Genomic DNA, 25,133 nt, shown 5'->3' on the forward strand with positions numbered 1-25,133 from the left:
AGAAGTGAGTAGGCATTCAGAGTCAGTAACTCCACTCATCCACACGAGGCCAATACATTCTATTTACCAACTGGTGCTCAAGATGCAGCATCCCTTTGCCCTGAGTTTGTAGCATGAGGTAGAGAAAGCTGACACGAGGCTCTGTGATAAGTGGGTTGGTGCTGAGGATGCTACTGTGACAGATAGGGACTGGGTGAAATTGCTTGATTAATTCACGGAGTCTGTTATGTCATGGTCTTATCAGAGCTTGTGCATCACCTGCTTCCTTTACAGACATGGACCTCTTACAGTGTTCACTACTGAACTTGGTAACTGTCACCTCACTGGGATGACGGTATTGCAATCTCTCTCTTAATGTGGGAAGATACTATGGTAACTGAAAATGCTGGAGATTAAGTAGCCAGCTTGTGGCAGACCTGCACAAGGACCTTAAGCTAATGCAAATCCACTGAAGCTGTCTGTTTAAGGTGCCAGTGGGAACAGAAAGTCAGCACAGGCCTTGGACAAACTGTCCAAAAGAATGCGATCCACGCTTGCAGCTGAGCAGCTGGATTCTCATATGGAAATAGTTTCAAGTTGCTTTAAAGCACAGTATTTGCCACACTTTGTAATATGCTTCCTGCTAAGCAAATGTGAAGGCATGTAAGCAGTAATTGCTTTTGAGAGTAATTAAGTTCAGCTAATTTTGTTTATTGTAACAAGGAAAATCTCCTTGTCACAAAAGATTTACAAAGATAAACATATGCTCAAATGTGTGAGTACACACACCACAAACAAATGTGCTCACTGCAGGAACCCACATGAAATTGATAAGAATTATATGTAAAAACATTTATCGAAGAGAAAACAATATAACATAAGAGCTGATTTTCCCCATAGTGTTTAGGGTAATAGCTTAATGTTACTGATAAGTATTTTGCCCCAATAAGACTTTGGAATTGCACCCATTTAACAAAAGAAAGACTGAAGTTATCTGAAAAAATTCCTTGTTGTTAGCTTCATTTGGAAATAAGCGTAATATAAATGCTGGAAGATAACTTGATTTCCATTAAGCAATGGCCCAAATCCTGAGCAATTAAGAATGGCAGTGGATTTTCACTGGGTAAAACTTACATCAGTACTTCGTGAGTCTAATATGTCTGAAGTATTTTTAAGAATAGTTCTGATATTTTAACAGTATTTAACCATCAGGAGAGAGTTTAGTTACTTAAATCCTTTCATTCTATGAATTTCTAGAAGATTGTGGTCCATGCCAAGCAGGAAACATGACACCATTCCATAACTGCCATAACACATAGCTGTGCAAGTAATGATCATTTTCCAGAAATGTTCCAGTTTAGTTTGAATGAACTCATAAACAAGAAGGTTAAAGACAACTTGCAAGCACTTTTGCTCTTGGGGAAAACAAAGACAGAACTTAGAACCAGCTGTGAGCAAGGAAGGCATCTGAACACAATTATAAGGTAAAGTAGCATGCAGTTACAATCACTTGAATGCTCCATTATTTCAATGCTTCTTTTTTAAAAGACTCTGGCAGTGATAATATTACTTAGCAAACTATTCAGCTCGTTTTCCCCCTCCCACCTTTCCCTGTTGTTAGTGGACATGCAGCCCACTGACCTGGGTGGTGAAAACAAGTCCTTTCCTGTGAGAACTGCAGCCATGGAAAGGTCTGGGAGCTGTGAGCCTTTTCTTTTCAAGAAAACCATTGGTACAAAGTAAAATGTCTGCCACTGCCTGTCTGGTCAAGAAGTGGAGCTGTGGGTCATTTCTGAGTTATTTGTTATTTGTTTTTGTTTAGAAAGCAGGTTGCTTTTTAACACTGTATTAAAACAGTCACAGGCTGTTACACGTGGACATTTAAATAACAACTGTTATTAAGCGTGATCTGACCCTAAGCCAATCCAAGTGGTGGGCAATAGACAGCTTTCCCATTCAAAACTAAGTCCTATCTCACATGGCCTTTGGATTTTTGGGTTGTTTGATCTGTATGGTTTGTTACTTTCCTTAAATAGAGGAACATAAGAATTTCTTGTTATGTTCTGCACTGGAAAAGCTCTTTATGTTAATATTCAGTCTTTAACATTTACTATCAAAGTGAGGCTGTAAAGCTATTCTTAATGATGGTTGATAATTCTGTGTTTAATCTTGTCACACCCTCTGGCATCTTTACCAGCAATTAAAAGTTAATGCTTTTCTCTCACCCCTAGAATGAATCAAACTATTTTTAGTAAACAATGTTTAGATTAATGTTTAACTGATTAATTCTTATACTATTTATTGCCATTATTAGTTTGCTGTGTTTTGGAAGCTGCATATAGTCTTTGCTGGGTTTGCACTAAGTGGCAAAGGCAGAACAATTGGAAATGATCACGACGTGCTGCCATTTACTTGCAAGAGTGAAGAATACAGAGAAGCAGAAGTTAGGAGGTGAGCACATCCCTGCAGCTCCATGGTGCTCTGCTGCACCAAACCACTCACTGTCGTCTCTTGCACACCCAAGTTACACACCAGGGTATCCCATGAATACACAGTGTCATACTTAGCCAAATACCCAAGAAGTTCACAAAGTAAGATTTAATTTTTCAGTCCTTTGTTGTCCTCTGACAGTCAAAAATGTCCAAATTAAAAACCAGCTGTTAACAGTGGTTGAACAGAAGAAGGGAGATGTAGATTAGCTGCTTAAGTGTATGGAGTTGGTTTGGTTGATCACTTCTAGCTTGCTCTAAGAGATGGTTGCTAAAAATTACTTTGTTACGAAAAGGAATATATGCCCTTTATTTTTCAATTATTGGTGTTTCTATAATAAAGATTGTATTTAGTCATTAAAGTGTGCGTTGCTGCGCAACTGTTTTCTCCTGAGTGTTGTTTCACCTAAACAGTTTAAAGTACAAACACAATCTGTAACTATCAGACAGTTGTGTGGGCTTGGGACACAAGCACCAGTCACAGATATGTTATGTCCCCGCTGTAACTGACAGTGATGTTTTTCTCTGGCCTGGGCATTTCGTCTGACATTTCCATCTTCGAAAAAAGATAAAAAAATGAGTATTGGAAACAGTATGAGGGTTTCTGTTCAACTCCCCACAACTTCCTCCTCCAGTTTCTTATTTATGTCTACTTCTGTTTCCTATTAGTCCAATAAACACAGACCGTAACTCACAGCAGATGTAAAGGATGTTAGTTACTGTGTACTTAAACTGCTTTCACAGATAATAATCTTAGGAATTGTGATGAGATTCTTTGGAGGAGAACGCATCCTTTCAGTGTGCAGTTATGGAAAATACAAGAAATAAATCAGTAGCTTGGAAAATTCCAGATGTAAACTCCAGAACTCAACAGTTTCTATGTTGCTCAAAGGAATTCCTGAAGGAACTTGACTGCTGTGATTTTGCTGTTTCTCACATCAACACAACAATTGCCAGCTTAAAATAGCATAACCATAAGACAACTATGTGTGGTAAACTGCTCAATGGAAGGGGACACACAAAAGTTCTTCAGAATTATTTACAAAGGTTTTCCAGTGAAATCTGAAACCAAGCTTGGCTAATTAGTGCAGCCAGACCCCGGCTGGGGCATGGGCTCCTGCAGCATCTCACTGCTGGGAGGCTGCATGATGTGGCTGGGCTGGCTCAGAGGGGTGGGCAGAAAGGTGGGGAAATGGGATCTCACCTTCCCTGCAGCTCAGAAGCGGCTGCTTGAGTTTCGTGTGTCATATTGCAGGAAGCAGATGTGGTAAAGATAGGAGGAGAAAAAACTATCTGAGGCTAGCAGCTGATTCAGGAACCTGCTAGAGAAGTGCTGGTGAGGGCACCAGAAGAAAGCAACTTCTTTCAGTGCTAAGATACCATAATAGAGACTGCTGGATGTCTCAGAATCTATTCTTGATAAGGATTAATGGCATGTAGAGGAGTAATCAATATTTTTTCTTTTTAAGGCAAAAAATAAACCTGTAAGTCACACCATGGACTGTCCTAGAAGTGCACAGCTTTAGAGTTCACTGAAGAAGTGTTTTTGCATCACAGTGTCTAGGAGAGAAAAGAAGTACTTTTAAAAGACACAAATTCAAGGAAAATAACAAGGGTGAGTAGAGAAAGATTTCTGTGAAGTTACATCACTAGTAGTATGATGAGACACTTAAAGAGTACACCAATAGACAAAGGAAAACTGAGCTCACATCTGTTACCCATGATAAGAAAGATGTGAATCAAGCTTTCATCTGCAATGTCCTCCTCAGGGAGACCAGGGCAGGTGGGGCTGGAAATCCTGGGCACAGCTGAAGCTATTCCCTATTCCCTAGGACATTGCTAAATCCTTTTTCTGGATTTGGGTTTTGTTGCACTGTCCTTTCAAACATCTGTGTACGCAACCTGGTGGTCTCCTTTGACTTTGCACACCCTGAAAGCCATGCTGACAGTACCTTCACCAAGGGCAGACCTGCAGTATGAATGAGCTTGCTGCTTCTGTTTTCACTGCGAAACGCAGAATCTTCCATCTCTGAGTCAAATACTGCAAAGTATCATTAGCTCTGCTCAGCGTTTAATGGCAAACTACATAAACTGCTGCCATCTTGTGTTTAAAGGAGAAGCAAACATGCCGAACACTTTGATAAATAGGATCTATGGTTTGGACAGCTTATGCTGAAGAGCGAAGAGAATAAATAACGGAATCGACATAGCTAATAATAACAGAATGACAAAGCTTTGCTTAATTATCTGCTTTTAAACATCCCATCTCCAGAGGGATACAGAGATTGCAAAGCCTCCAAGCTCGTGCAGCCCAATTCAAGCGACTGTGCTACTTTCCCACGCCGACTCGGACTCAGCTTGAGCCGCTCTAACCGCGCCGGCCCTGCGGGGCTGCGTGAGGCGGCCGTCCCATTCCCGCCCTCCGTCCCCGCGCACCGCACGGCGCAGCCGCCAGCCCCGGCCCGGCCCTGCCGCCGCAGCCACTCTCGTGCCGCGTGCCGCGCACGCCCCCGCCCGCCATCATGGCGCTGCTGCTGGGGGCCGCGCGGGGCCGGCGCTGCCTGAGGGCGCTGCGGCGGCAGTGAGTGCGGCCCGGGAGGGAACCGGCGCTGGCAGAGCCCGCGGTGGGAGGGGAAGGGAGCGGGAGGAAGGCTGGAGGAGCCCGGCGGAGAGCTCTGCGCTCAGGGGACGGGGCGGGCTGCGATGCGCGGACCACCGCGCTGCTGTGGGGAGCGACGAGGCGGAAAGCCGCCCCGACCCCACGCCGGCAGCTGCCAGCGCGGAGTTTACTGCGCAGCTGCCCTAGGGGCGGTGCGGTACCCGTTTGGGGAAGGTTTGGTACCCGTTCCCCCCTCCGCTGCCGGCTCTGTGCCCGCCCTAAGGACGGAGGAGTGGGTTTGTGTGGCTGTGTTAGAGGTGCGGGGTTCCCGGAGCTGCGGTGCCCGGGATGCCTTTGTCTGGTTCTGCTCCTGAATTGTTGGGCTTTATCCGATATAAAGCATGTATGTTAACTAGCGGCCTTGTGGCTTTATAGCCGCTTAGCCTTCCAAACCCGATTCCTTCAGGGCTCTCTGTCATTGCTCAGGTGTAACTTCTCACTTCTGAAGTTATTCGTGTCTAGGAGAATTCAGTTCTCATTTTCCAAACTCCCTTGTTATCATTCACGTTCTCCTGCACCCCCTGGCTGTGCAAACAGCCGTCTCCTGTTGCTGCCTGTGTCCTAACACCTGCCCTCTCCGTAGTGAATGCTAGTGCCTGGTTTGCCCACCAAAAGACGTGAAGTTCACGTTCATTGTTCCGATCTGGACGCTGCTCAAAAAGCAAGAGGGAAATCTGTTGCTCCCTCTGCCTCGAGGAGAGACCATTCAAGGAAACTATGAGCTCTGTACAAGCTTACAGCACTGTGCTTGGTTATGCCGTGTTTAGATAGTGGTATCAGCAGCCTCAGAGTTGAGCTGGTGCTTTGCTTTCAAGTAGTTCAGGTGCAGCTTAGCGTGCTTCTGTAACAGCTGTTTGTAATTGCACAGGACATGGAGCCCTGCACAGCTGTTGGCGAGGTGTGCCTCCACAGCAGGTATGTTGTGCTGCCTTTAGCTGCCAGCCTTGACTGCTTGTGTTACATCAGTGATTTTATAATTGGTTTTAGACTGTTCTAGGTGTACTTTTTGTCTTTTTGTTTTTTAATAAACATTCTATATTCGTATAGTTTTGGAAACCAGTAGTCTGTCCCTGACTTAACAGCAGTCGCCTTTAATGTGTGAACAATGTTGTCGGTCATATTCAACTCAGCATGAAAATTACTTATTTTCATGATATTTTCCTGTGAGATCCTTTGTGATACAGAGATTGCAAAGCCAGGTGTGACAGTTAAGCAACATAAGAAATAGGACAGTAAAATTTCACAGGGTCATCTGAACTGACCATGTCAAAGTTCCTAGAAGGACACGTTTTAGAGTTCTGAGATGTGTTACCATTTAATGGTTAGTTTTAACTATGCTAGTTTAACTAAAGAAATACATAAACGCTGTAAGTTGTTTTACTTCTAGGAGTGTTTTCAAGGATATATTTCATTATAAAATTGCTTCCTGTGCAGGAGGTCACAGCATTGGGAAGATTCTGATTGCAAACCGAGGAGAAATTGCGTGCAGAGTGATGCGAACAGCAAAGAAGATGGGAGTGAAGTCTGTCGCAGTTTATAGTGAAGCAGACAGAAATTCCATGCACGTAGCAATGGTGAAGTATATTAATTATATTTATGGTTGATTCTGGAAACAATGAAGCGTGAGGATAACATTTGTTCACAATGGTAGTAGTGACAATGTTGCAGGAAGTGCAGATAAGTTTGGTGTTTCACCTCCAGAGTATCTACTGGGAATTAATTGAACACTAACTTTGATTTTGGGAGTAATGTCAGAATTTGTTTCTCTAAGTTGAACCACTTTCTGAAGAGAGAGCTTGAAGCTGCAGCTTAAGAGATTTAAACTGTTGCATGCCAGCAGTCTGATAAACAATAAAATGAGCTCAGAAATCCAAAGCTAATACTGATTTTTATTGTCTAATAAATAACCTATGCAATATCTATTTTTGCTGTGTCAGGCAGATGAAGCATATTGCATTGGTCCAGCACCCTCACAGCAGAGTTATTTGGCTACTGAGAAAATAATACAGGTGGCCAAGACCTCGGCAGCACAGGTATGTTGGTTGCAGCGTATGTTTGGATATGTGCCTGCTGTTTGGTTTTTCATGTTTACACATGATAGTTCCATCTTCTGCTTGCCTAGCAATTTATTGACGTTTCAGGGTTTTCTAAGCTAACCTAAGGCAAAAGTAGTTTGGTAACATTATTCTATTTTAGGCTATTCATCCAGGTTATGGTTTCCTCTCAGAAAACACGGAGTTTGCAGAGTTGTGCAAGCAAGAGGGAATCATCTTCATAGGTCCTCCTTCGTCTGCTATCAGAGATATGGGTATTAAGAGGTATCAATTTCTGATCTGTTACTTGTTATGCAATTAATAGTTTGCTAAGGGTAATTTTGTTAATTATTTTATTCCAAAGTTTTAATATTCTTTTTTGTTGTTGTTGTTGTTCAATCTTCCGGGACTGGGACCTGGCAGTGTTGTGTAGATACAGTTTTAGCAGTCAGGTTGGGTCTCTCTCATATTGGTACCATATCATCAGAGGTTCTTGTGGCTGGTGTAAAATGGGGTGGTAAGGTTTATTCAGCACAGGACCTTATTCTTGTGCTGGAAGCATTTCTTTGGCTTGTGAAGTATAAGTCAGGGGTAAGGAAATAAGGTTATTGCTAACTCACAAAATGAGTAACAGTTTCAGAGAACTAAATTGTTACCACTTGCTAATATGGGGGTGAATTATCTCTGTAATTGAGCTAGTTTGGCATGCTTGTTGGAAGTTAATTGTTATGCTTGAGTGTTTTATGCCATCCTGTATCATGAAAAGAGCTGTATCTTTGTACAACTTTAAATATAGTTTTTGCAAGGTGCAGTGTGGTGATTTGGAAATGTTTGGTTTTGGCCTCCATAAAGTGGGCTAAAGGGTAGGAAAGAACAGTAAGCCTGAAAACTCACTGCTGCATTTATCTGGGGGTCTTGGAGGAAAAAAATCTGTATTTGAATCACTTATTTGTAATATTTGGTGTAACTCTTTTATGTAAGTAGTTCCATTGAGATCGGTGGAAGTGTTTTTGTGGGTAACATATACAGGTTTGGAACTTAGGAGAGAAGTGTTACTGTTGTTCTAAACACAAAACTGTTCTGTCAAAGCACTTCCAAAGCTATAATGTCTGCTGCTGGCGTTCCTGTTGTTGAAGGTTATCATGGAGAAGATCAATCAGACCAGTGTCTGAAAGAGCATGCCATGAGAATAGGATATCCAGTAATGATTAAAGCTGTTCGCGGCGGCGGAGGAAAGGTAAAGAAGCTAACGCAGATCTGTTTGTCACAGTTATGTGACATACAGTGTTGTCTTGCGTCAGTTTCTAGTAGTTAATTGTTGTAAAAGAAAGGTATGAGGACAAACCAGAAAGCTATTTCTGGTTAGATTGCATCAGTAATGTCCAGTACAACACAGTTAAACCTTGAAACCTGACTGCCACTCACTGCTGAATCAGGCAAAAAAATAAGTAGAGAGTGTAAAGTGGAACACTTTTATTTTTATTTGTTTTAATGGATTTCCAGAAAATGATGTGAGCAGGAAGACTGCTGTATAGGTTTATCTGCATGAAAGCAGGAGACATGAGGTTGTTACTTAGTTACTTCCTTAACTTACTTGGTTAAAAAATGGTTAGAGATACCATTTACAGTTTTTGTATCTAGGCACTCTTTAACGTATGGTGAATTCCCAGCCTAAATCTGAATTTTACTCCAAAAACTTTTCTATAAAAATGCAATGACAGAGAATTCGAGTTAGTTCCAAAATAACTAATAAAATCAGTTTCCAATTTTTCTTTGCCAGTATTGAAACGCTCCTGTGATATTTAAGAATCAAACTGTATTTGGCACTCATCTCTATCAATGGAGTGATTGTGTCTATAATACTGCCCTCTCAACAGTGCTTTCAGTAGGATTCCATGGATTCTGTCCTATATTTTGGTATATATATTGGTATGCATCTTTAGGCATTATTGTGAAGTTGCTGTTTAGTTCTGACCCTGCTGGTGTGCGTCAAGGATTTGTACTGTGTTCTTAGCCATCTAGAGATGGCATTTTAATGTTTTATTTTTTGTATACTAAGGGCATGAGGATTGCTCATTCAGAAAAGGAGTTTCTGGACCAACTAGAATCAGCAAGGAGGGAAGCCAAGAAGTCTTTCAATGATGATGCAATGCTGATTGAAAAATTTGTAGATAATCCAAGGTGAGAAATAGATGTTTTAACATAAACAGGATAATGTTTATTTTACTGTTAAACAAACATAGGTGTTTAATAATAGGAGTGATGGTCTTCAGCTTAGTGAAGACCATCTAGCTGTGAAACTAAGCTTATTTTTATTTATTACAAGCTTTTGACAGAGGTCTTTTAACAATCTTATACTTCACATCTTCTTTCTTGAATCACTGCTGTAAAGTTCATAAGAAACAAAGTGGTGCCTTGCTTGTGCTGTCCACTGGCCGTGAGAAAACCTCATTAGATTCTTGGGGAATTTGCCAGCATTGGAGGACTGTCAGGATGGTGACAACTGTCTGTTAATTTTGTCCATAGAACAAAATCCTGCCTCCTCTCTCTCAAACGCTTCCAACCGTGTTGAAGTAGACAAGGTTCTTGAATCAGGACTGTTGAAGTCAGTGGCAGGATTGGTGCTTCAGTGTAATGCACTGTGATGTTTATTATAATTATGAAACAGGCATGTTGAAGTCCAGGTGTTTGGTGACCAGCACGGCAATGCAGTGTATTTGTTTGAAAGAGACTGCAGTGTGCAAAGGCGACATCAGAAAATCATTGAAGAAGCACCGGGGGTGAGCAGAATATTTTTCCTTTTGTATTTTTCTCATTTTTCTGTATATTTCTCTTATATTTGTCTTTTTTAAAATTTTTCCATTTTTTATTTTATAAGCCATTGCTAATCCCATCTGGTTTATTTATTAGGTAGAAATTTATTTATAATTCTAAGTAACTGTTTTAATTTTGCTGTAGAAAATGTTCTAACTGAAAAAATGATTTAATTTAGGGAAATGATTTCAAGGCAAAATTACTTGTCAGTGCTTTAAGTGAAATCTAAGGATTATGCTGAGGTTTCTGAATGTTCATGCATAGGAGTTTAATATCACTGAAATTTATAAGATTACATATTTTGTGATTATTTACAGCCAGGAATTAATCCTGAGGTTCGGAAGAGGCTTGGAGAAGCTGCTGTGAAAGCAGCTAAGGCAGTGAATTATGTGGGAGCAGGTAAGCTTAAATAGATTGATTGTCTTAGGTGTCCATCCTGAGCAAGTCTTGTAAAATGTCCTTTTCTTAAATACTTCAGGAACAGTGGAGTTTATTATGGACTCCCAGCATAATTTTTACTTCATGGAGATGAACACCAGGCTGCAGGTGGAGCACCCTGTTACAGAGATGATCACTGGGACAGACTTGGTAGAATGGCAGCTTAGAGTAAGTGATGATTGATTTTGCATGCAGAGCCCCTTTTTGCCTGGTGAATAGTGCTCTTTGATAGTGCCCATGGGAGACCGCTTATATCTTCGGATGCTTGTCTCGTATTCAGCTAATTGGATAGAGTTTTCTTTGCTCCAGGGGAGCATCTCTTCTTTATCCAGTTGCGGAAAAGTTATTTTCTGATATATTTAACAAAATCATAGAGAATATGGAAAGTAGGAGGAGTGGGGTCCTGACCTTTCTTCTGGCATCCTGACCAACTTTGTAAACTCCAGTTTAAATGTATGTCTGGCCCAAAAATCATTTTCTCATCAGGCTGCAGAAGGAAAACTCTTTACAAAAACATCTGGTGTTTTGCCAGTATAGTCCTTCTAAAATGTGTAGTTGAGTGGACTGAAAACACTATTTCCTGCATATCCATGTGCAGGGAGTTTACTCACGTTTGGATAGGAAATTTTGGGCCTTTAGGGAACTGGAAATTAGGAACTAATCCTATTCAGGTATATCCAAAAGTCAGGACAGCAGCATATGTTGAGCTTAAGTAGATAAGGTGATGAAGTATTTAAGACAAGCAGAAATTAAACCAAAATGCCAAATGCTGCTGCAAAAAGGAGGAGCTTTGGGATTGCAGATCTAGGAGTGGAAGCTGAGCATGGAGGTGGTATCTTGCTGTCCCCTCTGAAGCTTTGGTTTGGTGGCAGAAGGCAGAGTATAGAAAACCCCGAACAGCTAAAGATAAAATACTGCTCAGAACTGTTAGTAAGAACTGGTATTAACACTCCTTCTAGTTGTTTGTGTTTGGAGGAGGGAGATTTGACCTTTCATGCCTTGACAGAGTATTGATCCTGCATTAAAGAAGAAAAACTTTTTCAGGTTGCTGCAGGACAGAGGATTCCACTAATGCAGGAAGAGATTCTGCTGCGAGGCCATGCGTTTGAAGCTAGAATATATGCTGAGGACCCTACCAATAACTTCCTGCCAGGGGCTGGGCCCTTGGTGCACTTATCCACCCCGCTGCCTGACAGGGACACCCGCATAGAAACTGGGGTCAGACAAGGTACAGCTGAAGGCAGTGGTGAAATGGGAGATATTTGATATTCTATTAATTTCTTTATTCATCTCTATTTGAGTTATTGTCTCTTGGACCACGTTATATTCTTATAATTTACAATTCCTGCTTTCAGACTGCAGCAAAAAAAAAAAAGGAATTTTTGTAATGTCACCTCTGCAAAAGCTCCACGCTGAGATTTTCCTTGGAACTGAAAAGCCAAATCACGTGGTTAAAGATAAACGTTCTTTAAGAGCATACAGAAACGTGGCCACTACTTGTGTCAGAGCTTGGTAAACATGTGTTATGCTTTAGGAAAGTACTTGTTCTGTAACACTCAAAACTTCTTCATTTTAGGTGATGAGGTTTCTGTTCATTATGATCCAATGATTGCAAAGTTAGTTGTGTGGGCTGAGGATCGTGGGGCAGCACTGAGAAAGCTGCGATACAGCTTGCAACAATATAACGTAAGTAAGAGGAACCCACTGTGATTTCCATCTTGAACACCTCGAGCTAACTACAGATAAAATGCTGCAGTAAAGCAAGAATGGTTTCTTAGAGCAAGCCTGATTGTCACTACCATGTCACGTTTGTTATTTGTTTGAAGCAACTGCATGCTTTCCTAATTTGTGAACTGTTTTCATTGAGGGAACAAATAATGAGCATGCAGGCCAGTAATACATGCAGGTTCTTGAGTAGGTGATGCCTTTAGCTGGATCGTGCAGCTGGGACCCTGTAGAATAGATCTTTTGGTCCTAGTCCCAGAGTAAAAGGAATTTACTGGCAGAATTTATCGATGTTTGCTTGTAAATCTGATTTATAAAAGCAGTTAGATTTTAGAATATACTTGTGGTAAACAAATAAGATTTTTAATGCAAGTAATTATTTTTAAGAGCGGATCCTTTTTTTTTTTCCCTACAAAAACTACATGTGTTTTGTTGATATGAGACTAGATACTGCTTTTGCAGAAATAACATATGTTTTTAAATTAACAGCATAAGGTTGATTGAGATACTGAAAATGCTTGCCTGCTATTGTTTTAGCTTAAAGTAAGGATTACTGCAAGTGAGTCCTTGTTTGTTTTTTTTCCCCTCAGATTTCTTACTAGTTCCATCAATAGATGATGACAGCACATTATAGTCACAAGTTTCACTGGTTTCTCTAAGTAGTTATGTTTTCATTTATTTATTAGCTAATTTACACTACAGGAAATAGATAGTGTCTAGTAAATGTAAAAAGTCACCGATTCCATTTGTTGCTATTTGAAGATTAGGTAAAGAATATGTGAAACTATGATTGCTCACTTTTAACAGATGTTACTTTTCATGTTAGGGATACTCCTTTGAATTTTCAGAGTGGGATCCAAAGGAACAATTTCTGTTTTTTTCCCAAAATCACCTCTCCTTGCTCTTTCTGGAAAGCTTTCTTTCTCTTTGCCATGGACAAAAAGCACTGTTTTTGAGTAATCTACACTTTTTTTCTTTTTTTTTTTTAAAGCAGTGATTTCATAGGTAATAAAACATACCAGTCGAATTAATTCATTTATTCATAAACTTTGTGTTTTGTTGATGCTGTGTGAAGAAAGTTTCAGTGTGTAAGTTGAGCAGAAAACTGTATTTGTTCATTCATAACTTCATTTCACTTTGGCAATATGCTTCTTTTTTTTGGCAGATTGTAGGATTAAGCACTAATATTGATTTCTTACTGAGCCTGTCAGGACACCCGCAGTTTGAGGCTGGAAATGTGCACACTAATTTCATTCCTCAGTACCATGATGAACTGTTTCCAACCAAAAAAGCAACCCCACTTGAAGTTGTGTGCCAGGCAGCTCTAGGACTCATACTGAAAGAGAAAATGTTAACAGATGCCTATAGACATCAGTCAAGTGGTAAGAATCATTATTCTCTTGCTTTGTTTTATGTGTGGCTGGATAAGACAGTGCTGTGAGTACATGCTTGTGTAATCTCTTTTTGCCTTATTTTGTGCCTGCTCAGAGTTCTGTGTTGTAGCATTTGTCAGACACTTACGCACACAGCAGACTGTGGCTTTTGTTAAGAGGGAGATACTGAATATATCACCACTGATATGGCCTGCTTTCCTAGGCATTCCAGATGGTGCCTGTCTGAAAGACCTCGGGGTTCTCAGTCTGTGTCACTGTGTCCTTTTTACTCTTTAAGCACACAGTCTCTGAGTATCTACAGTTGATCCAAGGTCTTCAGAGGTGGACTGACTGGTTGGGAGTGGGAGAAGCAGTAGAGTTTAATGGAATGAATGACTTTGGGAGCTGAAAGTTCATGAGTTCTGATGCTTTTAATGCCTGTACCAGTGGGGCATGTGATTACTGTCAGCAAAATGTTGATGTAAATCTAACATATGCTGCCCACAATCTCGTTCATTTATTTTCCTTCCCCACTTGGAATATCCTGGAAGCATGGAAGGTTAGGATTCTTGCTTTAAGAGAGGAGGAACTTATCAGGCAATATTAAGAGTGGTGTATCTGATACATTCTCAAAAACACCAAGTAACAGAAAATTCCTCAAACTGTCCAGGCAATCCTGTACCATGAGTTCAAACTCTTATAGTTAAAACCTTCTGCCAAAGGTTAATCCAAATGTGCCATGTTGCCATAGAATTCTCATACTTTCTTGTCCTATTCAAGGATGTGTTCATGCAGAACAGTCAATATTCTTCCTCTTAGCAAGTGCTGTTGTTAGCGTCTTGTTTTCTGTAGGTTACACAGCCTCAGTTATTCCTTCTTGAAGTTTGAGTTTGGGATTGTCTCCAACCTTCTATGTGCAGTATAAATATGTAAGTTTAATGGTAGTGATACTAGGACAGTGATTTTTATTTTTTTAACAGTTTATGTTCTAAATGTTGTGTGTTTTGCCTAACTATAACAAAAATAACGTGTCTGTATATTTTATATTCTAGATAAATTCTCACCGTTCGCATCCAGCACGGGTAGAAGAATAAATATATTATATACTAGAAAACTGTCTCTACTGGATGGAGAAAACAGTAAGTGGATAAAAAGCATGTGTGAAAGAAGAGGAGCTAACTTGATCCATCAGCTATTTCAACTGGTACTTGAAAATTCAGGTTAAGAAATAGCAAGTAGCAGTAGAATGAGTTCTAAGCAATTGAAACTTAGTAGTTCACAAGGCTGCAGGTTTAATTATTAAATCCATGCTCTTAGATCTGGAAGAGATATAAAGCAAATTCAAATTAAATCCACGCTCTTAGATCTGGAAAAGATATCAAGCGAATTCAAATGAGAGTAGTAATGTTTGTCATTTAAATGAATGAGATTGAGATTTTGGAATTGCTGAGTGCTTTTGGCTGTTGTTTGACCTCACGTTGGTGTGATAGCACTCAGCAGTCGTTTCCCATAAAAAAAATCTGTGTTCGGTCCAGGTAACTTAAAATACTGATTCACAGAGCATGACTTAAGATGTTCAGTTTTAGAAGGCAGCTTGCCTAGCATTCAGTGTGAAATCTTCAGTGTCTGCTAAGCTAATCTGAAAATACTTGTTCTTTTTTGAGTCTTGATTGGTCACTTTTTGTCAAAAAAGATAGGCTAAATATTGTTTATATGTTATTATTCTCTAGATCTTATTATTAAATCTACTTACACATGTGTTTTGTTTTATTGAACAGTTGTGGATGTGGCTGTAACTTACAATCGAGAAGGGTCATACAACATGCAGGTACAAGTACACTTTTTTCAGATATTTCATTAAATAAATGAAGAATCAGTTTATCTTAGTCTTCTGTTTGTATCATTCTGGATACATAAACTTGTTTCTTAAGTGGTTATGCATAGCCACATGTCAGGTAACTTTTATTTTTTATTGGGGGGGAGTAGAGGGGAGGGGAATAGGACTACTGAGATAACTCATCCCTCTAACAGTTCTCAAAGTATTTTAAGTGCATTGATTATATATGTAATGTAGGAGAGCTTTTATAATTCAAGCATACCCACATAAGTAATGTCAGCAAAATCTAATGAGGCTGGAAGGAATGTTCATCTGGGGGAGGTGAAGTGCAGCTGGGGAGAATGTAGACTGCTGAGAAGGAAGGAAGAATGGGGATTGATGTGGAAATAGAGAGCAGGTGGATTATGGTGGAGAAGCAGAGCTGTGTGCCTTGTGAGCTGATCATGAAGAGGATGGTGCCTTGGGAGTGCTACAGGTGTAACATAGCATGCTTGCATTCATGTTCTTATCTTCTACATTCTGAAGCTGTGGTGCTGTCACATCACTAAACAGAATAGTCTTAATGTATTAATTTATTTATTTCTGCACACCTTGATAATTCTACTGAGTGATAAAAATTGTCCTGGCAAGAGTGTATCAGTTAATCTGAGCTGACTGCTCTGGATACATAATAGATTCTATTAACTGAAAAATACAGAATATGTATCGGATTTATGAAAATGACAAAAAAAAATCCAGAATTTATGAAGAATCACAGATTATGACTGTATACTAGAAATACTGACTTCTGCTTTATTATTCTAGTGTTCGTGGAGGGTTAAGCTTTGTCCTTATAGAAGCATTTAACTTTCAGATTCAAGACAAAATGTTCCTGGTTTCTGGAGAGATCTTCAACGAAGGTGATTCAGTTTACTTGAGGTCTTCAGTAAATGGAACAGTGTGCAAGTCCAAATTGGTCATTTTGGACAACATTGTTCATCTCTTCTCTCCGGTAAAGCTCTGTTTAGTTATCATCAAAAGTTTAAATTGTTATCCATGTAAATAAACAATATAAATTGCATCAGAATGTGGATTAGAATCATAATTTAAATTTTTATATTGTCCCCAGTGTTTTGATGCTTGTTGAGTTTAGAGCTATAATTAAAAGTTAGTTCTGAGTGTGAAGATCAAGTGCTTGTAGACAGATAAAATGAAATGAGATGAAGCAGGGGAGTTGTGAATGATGGTTTGGGGAGGGGTGGAACCCAAACAATGAAAGTGGTCCATAGAAGAGTAACAATTGCTTCAAACTGTTAGTTACTTCGAAGGCGCTTGTAACTCTGATGATTTTGTGTTTCACTTTTAAAATTAAATGTTAAGAAATAAATCAGCATTGATCTGAGGAAGGGTAATTTCAGCTAATAAAATAAGACTGAAATGTTAACGGGGCATTATATACGCTCTGTGAGTAATGGCATTATTTTGGACTGCAAAACTCACCATATTGACAGTGCTTGCCAATGAATATGGCAGTGTCTCAGCAGCCTACCTCCTGATTCTGCAAACAGTCTTTACTTATATTCTAGAAGTTTCTATGCTGTTGCTGTGTGAATAGGGAAGGTGTGGATTTAGGGCAAAGGTCTGCGTGGAGCCTCGTTTTCACAGGCATAGTTCCTTCCTCTCCAGTCCTTCAGCAGCAGCAGCAGACACAGCTCTTGAGGACTTCAGCATTATAAAGCAGTTGTTGTGCCAACAGTCCTTTTGCTCTGGCCCCAGTAGCCCACAACTTGAAACAGCTGACTGATTTGCCTCTGCATACAGCTGGGTCTGTCCTGACCCTGATGTCAGCACGTGTACTAGGGGTATTATTTTGTTGTTGTTAACTCTTGCTGTTGGTTTTATTTTCTGTAGGAAGGCAGTGCTCAGATTGGCCTTCCTGTACCCAAGTTCTTATCTGCAGTGAGTTCAGCGGGGGCGCAGGGTGGTGCCGTAGCACCCATGACAGGCACTGTTGAAAAGGTAATTATAATAATATGAGTGGGAAAATGAATTCTACAGAATTATATCAAAGTTCTGTCTTCCAGCTACAGTGTTTGATTCTGTACTGCCAGGAAAGAATCGGGGCCAGAACTGTCAGTGCTGCATGGCTCCTCCCAGTTTCCAATTTTCCTAAAGTCCTGTTTAGATTGACTTTCCAGTAGCTGCCCAGGAGTGTTCTCAGACTTCTGGGCTTTTTCAAGAGGTCAGGAAGCTATGAACACATAATTAATCTTACTGCTTGAATATTGTTTCCTTCACCTTTACTGCTTTCTAAGCCAGAGTTCCCTGAAGTGCTACAGGCTGTTTGACCCATTTCAAAAAATGTGATGAGATATTCTTGCAAAAAAAAAAAAAAAAAGAACAAAACTAAAACAGAAGTTTCAGTAATGTCTCTTTTGTTAAACTCTGGTTTTAGCTGCTTCTGTTTTTCTGTTGGTTTTCTCTTTAGCTCAGCAAATTGTGTGTATTTTTGTGCAATGGAGAAGTTTCATCATGAGAGTTTTCAAGGTAGTTAATTTTAGTAGTTAGAGGAATGAACCCTGTAAGGCCATTTCAGAGGGTGGAGCACATTGACTGTGGATCTCTTATGTTCCTGAGTGATACTCTAGGGTCCTAGAATATTCCAGGTTATGAGGGAGCCACAAGGATTATGGAGCCCAGTTCTTGGCTCCACACAGGACCGCCTGAATGTTAAACCTTATGTCTATTGGCATTGTGCACTTCTTCTTGAACCCCACCAGGCTTGGTGCTGTGAGTGCTACCTGAAGTGTTCTGAATCAGGGCTGCAGAAGAATTGGTGGCTGCCAAAAATCAGTCCGGATTTTGTTTTTAAAAGAAACTTAGTGGCTTGCTTCAGGAAGAGATTCTGGACTTTGGTATCAAAATAGAAGCTTTTAAAACCCAGATGGGGTAGAATATGTTTTCTCTTCAAGTGTTTCCTCTATGATACGTAAATGGCTTCCTGGTCAACCTGTTGACTGTTATTGAACCTCTTTTTAAAACCTTTGTCTCCCCTTGAGTATTGTATAAGGAACTCAAATACCCAATTTGACAATGATAAAGATATTATGAGGCTGTTTTGTAAATCCACAGCTCAGTGGATTGTCCTAGCCAAGATCTGACTCATGTATTTTAATGGCACAAACATGCATGACCTTTTTCCCCCCCCATTTGAATTGTAGGTGTTTGTGAAAGCAGGGGATAAGGTTGAATTGGGAGACCCTCTAGTGGTTATGATAGCTATGAAAATGGAGGTGAGTAACTTTATATAAAAAGTTCTAGTTGCTGAGAAAATAAAAATATGGTCACGCTTGAATCAGTTTTGATTGCATTAATGAAGAGTGGTGCAGATTGTTGCTTGCAGATGTTGTTATTGATTTATATGCTGTAAAACAAGCATTGTGTTATTGAGCTTTTAGGGGATTACATTTGTTATTATTAACAAGTGATGATGAAGTAATCCCTGGCACTCTGCAGATGTGTTAACGTTCATCTGGTTCCCTTGTCAGTTCTTCTCTCCCTGAAAAGCAATGATCCTTTCATTTTTCTAGTACAGACCTGTCTAGGAATATTTCTTGCTCTCCGTGATTCCAATGCCTGTAGCTCTTTGTGCAGAAATTCAGCTGCTGGTGACTGCAAATGTGCCCAGGACACATGTTTTGTTGGGCAATTTTATTATTATTTACACAAAACCTTTACCAACACCACACTGAAAAAGTTATTTTAATTGTTCACATGGCCATTATATGTGGTCGCATTGCTTGGTCATGGCTCAAATTGCTTGCACTATGGTTCTTGTAGCCTGAACTGTTTGGGTTTGGGCTTATTAGTTTATTTTATGCTTTAGTTTGTGGTAGCAGAATTAATATTGGTAAGAAAACTCACTTTTTCCTTACAGCACCTTTTAGAAATTACACTAGAATTATATGGAATGCGGTATCTCTGCACACTGAGACAATAACCCATTTACAGTTGAATGCCAAATGTTTGTGTCCCTGCAGCTGCTATCTCAGACCACTAGCTGGGCTGTTCACTTCGCAGAGTGTAGAATTGCAAACACATTATTTAAATGAATCCTTGCTTAATGTGAGGATTTAACATCTGATAATGTTTTGATATTAGGCTCATCCTGTTTAGAAAACTACTAAGAATCAGAGCTTGAAAAGAAAACTTACAAGTAGACCAATGTGAGGATCAGGATGAAACATACTATTCCTTCACTGTTACTACTAATTGTGTTCATATTTCATCTGGATTTTGCCTAAAATCTTTCCAGTAAATACCTCTCTTGGCAAGCAGACAAACTTGTCTGTAGTAAATCTGCAGATTCCTCTTACTGGAACAAATCTGTTATGTGATTAATATTGTAGACTAAAGCTGTATTATTTCTGCCTGCTGTCTAATGTAACAGAAAAAATACTTTGAAGCAAAGTAACTTTCAGCTGTTCATACTGCAGAATACGTTATTATAGCGTTTCTGTCCCTAGTGTACTTACCAAAATTAATATTGACGAGGAAATAAAACTTGAAATAGGGCTAGGGTAACATTTTAAAATAAAGCTTAAAATGAATATAAAGTGTTGGAGGAAATAAGTGTGTTGTTCTAAATTGCACCAAAGAGTAATATTAGTATTTGCTGGAGAGAGGGGGAAAAACAACCATCCCTTCTGCTGATTCACTGTTGATCTGTTCCTATGCAGCATACCATAAGGGCTCCAAAGGCAGGAGTGATAAAAAAGGTGAATTTCCAAGAAGGTGCCCAGGCCAACAGACATGCTCCACTAGTGGAATTCATGGATGAACCTGCTGAATCAAAATAAAACTCAAGGAAGGTGCATTTTATTTTTTCTACTTTGCTGATATTCTGTCAGGAGGTTTCTTTGCCTTTTTATCAGAGTGTTTTGTATAATGGATTGTGGAATTGGTTTCCTCCGCACGCAGCGCTGGCTGCCAGTGATACTGACTGGGCATCACTATGCTGTGATTGTGTATGTAACTTGCAGACCTACGTGGTGGTGGTTCAGTTTCTGTGTTTGCCTGTGGAAAGACATCAGACTGGGAGAAGACAGGGTTCTCTTAAGAGAAGGAGAGGTTAGTAAGGACTGCACAGAGAGCTAGGGTCTTTGCCTACTTTTTCGTTCAAAGATGCCTTTTTTCCCTGGGATGTGAGTGCACTGACATGAAGGAAATCTGAAAGGTCGTGATAATTTCATAAATTAATTTCTCATGCAGAATTCCTGTTTGTGGCCTTATCTTTTTGCCTCAGTAGGGAATTCGGGACTGTTCATAGCCCAGGATCCCTCTGTCTTTTTAGGTGCTTCTGTTTTCCCGTTTACCTCAAGAAATAGTGGTAGTTTGCATTTCAAAAATTATTCTAATATACTTGGAGATATCAGATGAAAAACATTTTAAGAATACATAGTAGGATTTGCTACACTAATCAAATTGGAATGTGACTGTTTTCCAAAAATAGCATTTGATCTTTAAATATGAAGTAGTAGCACTGAGAGGTGATAAGCTTATTTAACACTTGGAAAGTGTGCCAAAATAAAATATTGACTTCAAAAATCCTCATTCCTTTTCTCATATTGTTTATGTTCCAAAGTGTGATTTATTAGCTGGAGTGAAGTACTGAGGTCTTCATAACAACATGAAATATGACTAAGAAAAATATACTTTTTTGCATCTGTTGTGTTGTAGAAGGGAAGATCTGTAGGCTTTTTTAATATGTAAAGGAAACGTTTCACAGACAGCGTGCAAATAATTCACCAAATATTTATTTTGTTTAAAGAACAGCTCAAAGATAAGGGAACAAGGAAAGAAGAAACTGTTTTAATTGTGACAGACTTACAAAGTCTTCTCATATTTTGGTTAAGGTCAAATTGTGTTGGACTTTTGATACATTGATTTTAGATGATAGTACAGTTGGTGCCGCACAAAGGAACAAATAAAATGCTGCAGTGATCCCAAACCTGCAGTTACATCTGTGGAAATGGATCCTTGTGCTGGTTTGAAGTCCTATTTTGTAGTCAATATACAATGTCTTGGGGGAATTTTCTGCTGTGATCCTGTTCCTGGCATCCTTACCTGCGACGCAGACAAAAATTGTACAGGTGCAATGGGTCTTGATGGTCTGTATATTAAAAGCACCGAGTACTGCTTTTCAGTATCCCTGCTAGTCCAGTGCAACCTAACAAAAAAATAAAATTCAGTGATCATCTTGCAGAGTATTGCCACAGTGATTTTCATTTACCACTAAATAAAAATTAAGCTTAACTTGTAATGTTTGTTTTAATTTTTCTCCATTTTGCCCTTGCTTCGATTGCTTATGTACAAATGCTTATGTGTAAAAGGGTTTTAATCAGCTGTATATGCATCATCTGATACCTGATGATTTACACCTTTAGAAAATCTCTTGCAGAAGTCACTGTCAGAATTCATGTGTCTGAAATAACTGCTGCAATGTGATCTAATTATCTTAGAGAATTATGAAGAGGCTGTTCCCGCAATCTAGAATTTTAAGTTACAAAGTATTCATTACAAATGTGAAATCTGAAACATTTTCTTTTGTCATAAATGTGAATTAATAAGAGCCGTGATAGCAACATAGCTGTAACTGAACAGCTATGTGGTTGAAACGGGAAGAAATTTATTCTTACTGGTCAGCAAGCTTCTTGGTCAAGCATGTGACCTCCTGCTTGGTAATGTGAGTGTTAACCACACCAAAACTACAGCCTTCCTAAGCTGTCATTGGCACCAGCACGGATCTCTCAGTTGGCTTTGCACTCACTCAGCTGCTGTCAACTGCTATTGCTCTGATAGCTTAAAGCCAGTGAAGGTCTGTACTGTGGGGCCTCAGCTCATTCTGAATTAGAGATTAGCAAAGCAGGAGAGCAGGCCTGTGTTCTCATTTCAGCCACTGACTGAACTTGACTGCAGGCAAATCACTCAGTGCATGTTTCACATTTGCCTTTGTTTCCTCCTATGTAATGAGGATGATGGCAATTAAAATGCTGTAAAATTTGTGGACATGAAGACATAAATAATTTTCCACACTTGCTTGTAAAGTTGCTATGTACGATTTAGACTTGAAGATTATAACCTTGCAAGTAATAATATACTTTATAGATTAAATATTTTTGCCAGTAAATTTTAAGAATAGTTTCCAGCATGCATTAACTTTGTTCTGTAGTTTCAACTTCTAGTGACCAGAAAACCTTAGGTTCTGTTTTCAAGATGACTAGAAAATGAAAACTCAAGTGTTTGGCAGGACCTTTCACACTCAGCAAGAAGGAAGAAAGTTGATCTCAGCAGTGTATTCTTTTATGGAAACAACTTATTCCCCTTTTAAAGGGCATATCAACTAATGCTTATCACAGGTATATTCACTTCTGTCAGAGCAGGAATTATTGACTGTATTCTATCTGTTCTGTTTGTAAAAAGCTCAACAGTGCTGAATGTCCTGCATTTACTGGAATGGTCAGTGGCCATGGGATAAAGCCTGAACACAGAGCTATTACACAAGGTATGTTTTCAGTAGATACCTGTGTAGTTATATGACAGATTTTTACATGTGAAGGATTCACAAGTAAATATCACTTAATGATTTATGGTACAAGGAAGAGCCTCCTGTATCAGAATTCTGTTTGGAAAGTAATGACACTGAGTGTTGTCCTGGAAAAATGGAGGAAGTTGAATTAATCATGGTATGTGTCACTGCCCTTTCAAACAAACAAACCCAATATTGTAGAAATTCATTAACACAACGTTAGCACAAAGCCATAATGCAAAAAAACCAAACAAACAAAAACACACCACAAAACAAACATTTATTATGTGGCCTGATTATATTTAATGAAAAAAGCTTGGGTTCTAAAAGCAACGCAGTATCTCCTATGAGATGTTTAATGTTAGCTTAAAAACTGTTGATTATACAATGAATCCACTGTAAAATTAGCATGGATGTTCTGGCTGAATACCCCCTATTTTTTTTTATTACAGAAGCAATAAGTAAAACACATGTCTAGTGTCCTACTGAGCTTTTGAAATGACAGTGGTAGCTGCGTTTCAGTTTTAATCTGTTCTCCATATAAGCAGTTCTGGTGCCAAAAAGTTGTCCTTGAAATGATAATTGCTCTCTGAATGGCAGCTACTCTGTTTTAAAAAGTTGGGAAAGTGGGAGATGTTAATGTTTATAGTCTGGTGGAAAAAAGGCTGCAGCTGAGAGCTGCACCTCTCTTATGCTCTTGAAAAGGAAAGAGACTATAGCTGCAGCTGGAGACCGCACGCGTGTTTGGTGCCTTGTGCTAAGCCCCCCAGGAGCCTAAGACATGGCTCAGACAACAGAAAAGTAAGATGAGATATAACGTGAACTAGAAAAAGAACCATTTAGAAGTTGAACCTTTATATACGGATGTGTCAGTGTATGTTTTCCTTGAAGTTTGCACTGCTGCACTGAGGTTGGTAGCTAGTAACAGGAATGTGGGTCACAGTTTGCTACTCAGACACTGGAAAATTAGTTTTGGTTGGATTGTATAGACACGTTCCCCAAAACCAGTGTGCTATTGTGACAGGGTGAAGAGTGGAGAAGGCTAAATGTGTGTGACAGGAGGTAAGAGCCATCTTCTTCACTTGCTTTGTGTGTCTGTTACTCTTGCAGATGGCTTACTTAAAGGCAAAAGACTCAGCCTCCCATATATAAACTTTAATTATTTCTTATATGAAGAGCACAATGTGTGCCCTGTATTAGAATGATTTTTTTTAATTAAGGTGCACAATTAAAGGTCGTACCTACAGAAAATCCCCATGACAGGGAAACCAATAATGTCTTATTCTTCTCGTCTCAAAATCCCCCATTTGTAGCACAGATGGCAGGCTATTGCCAGTTGAAAGGTAGAGGTTTTAGTCATTAAAATCGTAGCTATCATGGCACTATCTGCTCTGTAACTTGAAAAACTTCAGCTCATTCTGTTTACAGAGATCATATCTTGTTTCTGAAACAAGAAAATGTCTCTATCTCTTACTGCTCTCCCATTAGATTTATTAGTTACATATTCTAAAATCAAGGCATTGTGTCTCAGTACTACTATGGAGTTGCACAAAATCCATGAGTCTTTAAATCTGTTGCCTGATAGCTGTGCTGTAAAGCTGTAGCTGATGCAGCATTTGTGAGAAATGTTCAGACAGTCTTAAGTCCTAGGCTCACTAACCTGACTTTTCTTCCTTTGCCACTAAACCTGTCCTGCTTCCTTCCAGAGACAGTCATGTGGAACACAGCTCCTAACAGTGCCTCGGACTGTGTGTAATAACTTGTTAACCTCTTACATAATGCAGGATGAAAAACTTCACAGAAGGTGAACACCCTTCCCTGTGACCTATTACCAGCAATCTTCAGACATTAGCTCTGTGCCAGTTTCCAGGTTAAATTGCTGAGACACCCACTGGAGGATTCAGACTTTTTCTCAGGTTTTTGGGTTTTTTCTTTTTCTTTTTTTTTTTAATTAATCTGTGTGCGTGTATATATATATGTGGGCTGGTATGTCCATTCCAACTGCATCTGTTGAACAGTGAGACAGTCTGCTGGGTCAGTACCTTTGGATATTCTTTGGAATAGCATTGAAACTCCTTGTGCAACAAGTCTGTGGGACTTTGTTCTCTTAGTTAAATGCAGGGTCAGTGCAAGGAAAGCACCATAGTCATAAGTACTTGAAGGCTATTCCACCAATGTAAGAATTGGTGGTTTCGCTTTCTAGAGCATAAAGTAGCTGA

General features: G+C 39.5%; 1 protein-coding gene across 2 annotated transcripts; it reads left to right on the plus strand.

The window, feature by feature from the left end:
* The first annotated feature begins 4,990 nt into the window (after window positions 1-4,990).
* MCCC1 (methylcrotonyl-CoA carboxylase subunit 1) lies at window positions 4,991-24,866 on the plus strand. 2 transcript variants are annotated; one of them, XR_010622933.1, is made up of 22 exons: window positions 4,991-5,049; window positions 5,996-6,042; window positions 6,562-6,701; window positions 7,065-7,160; window positions 7,324-7,445; window positions 8,250-8,397; window positions 9,220-9,341; window positions 9,829-9,940; window positions 10,292-10,373; window positions 10,453-10,580; window positions 11,457-11,640; window positions 11,989-12,098; window positions 13,303-13,519; window positions 14,563-14,649; window positions 15,289-15,338; window positions 16,201-16,338; window positions 17,238-17,345; window positions 18,548-18,619; window positions 20,066-20,197; window positions 22,809-22,890; window positions 23,939-23,976; window positions 24,699-24,866. XR_010622933.1 is itself a non-coding variant. In XM_065748512.1 (19 exons), the coding sequence occupies exons 1-19, from the start codon at window positions 4,991-4,993 to the stop codon at window positions 20,183-20,185; spliced, it is 2,142 nt and encodes a 713-aa protein (XP_065604584.1). In that variant the 3' UTR covers window positions 20,186-21,981. The 2 variants fall into 2 exon arrangements, 1 of the variants encoding a protein (XP_065604584.1); XM_065748512.1 differs by lacking the exons at window positions 22,809-22,890; window positions 23,939-23,976; window positions 24,699-24,866 and having other exon boundaries at window positions 20,066-21,981.
* The last annotated feature ends 267 nt before the right edge of the window (window positions 24,867-25,133 follow it).

The sequence above is a fragment of the Cyrtonyx montezumae genome, unplaced genomic scaffold (assembly GCF_038088225.1).
Source record: "Cyrtonyx montezumae isolate F1298 unplaced genomic scaffold, pur_monq_1.0 scaffold_5, whole genome shotgun sequence".
Classification (NCBI taxonomy): domain Eukaryota; kingdom Metazoa; phylum Chordata; class Aves; order Galliformes; family Odontophoridae; genus Cyrtonyx; species Cyrtonyx montezumae.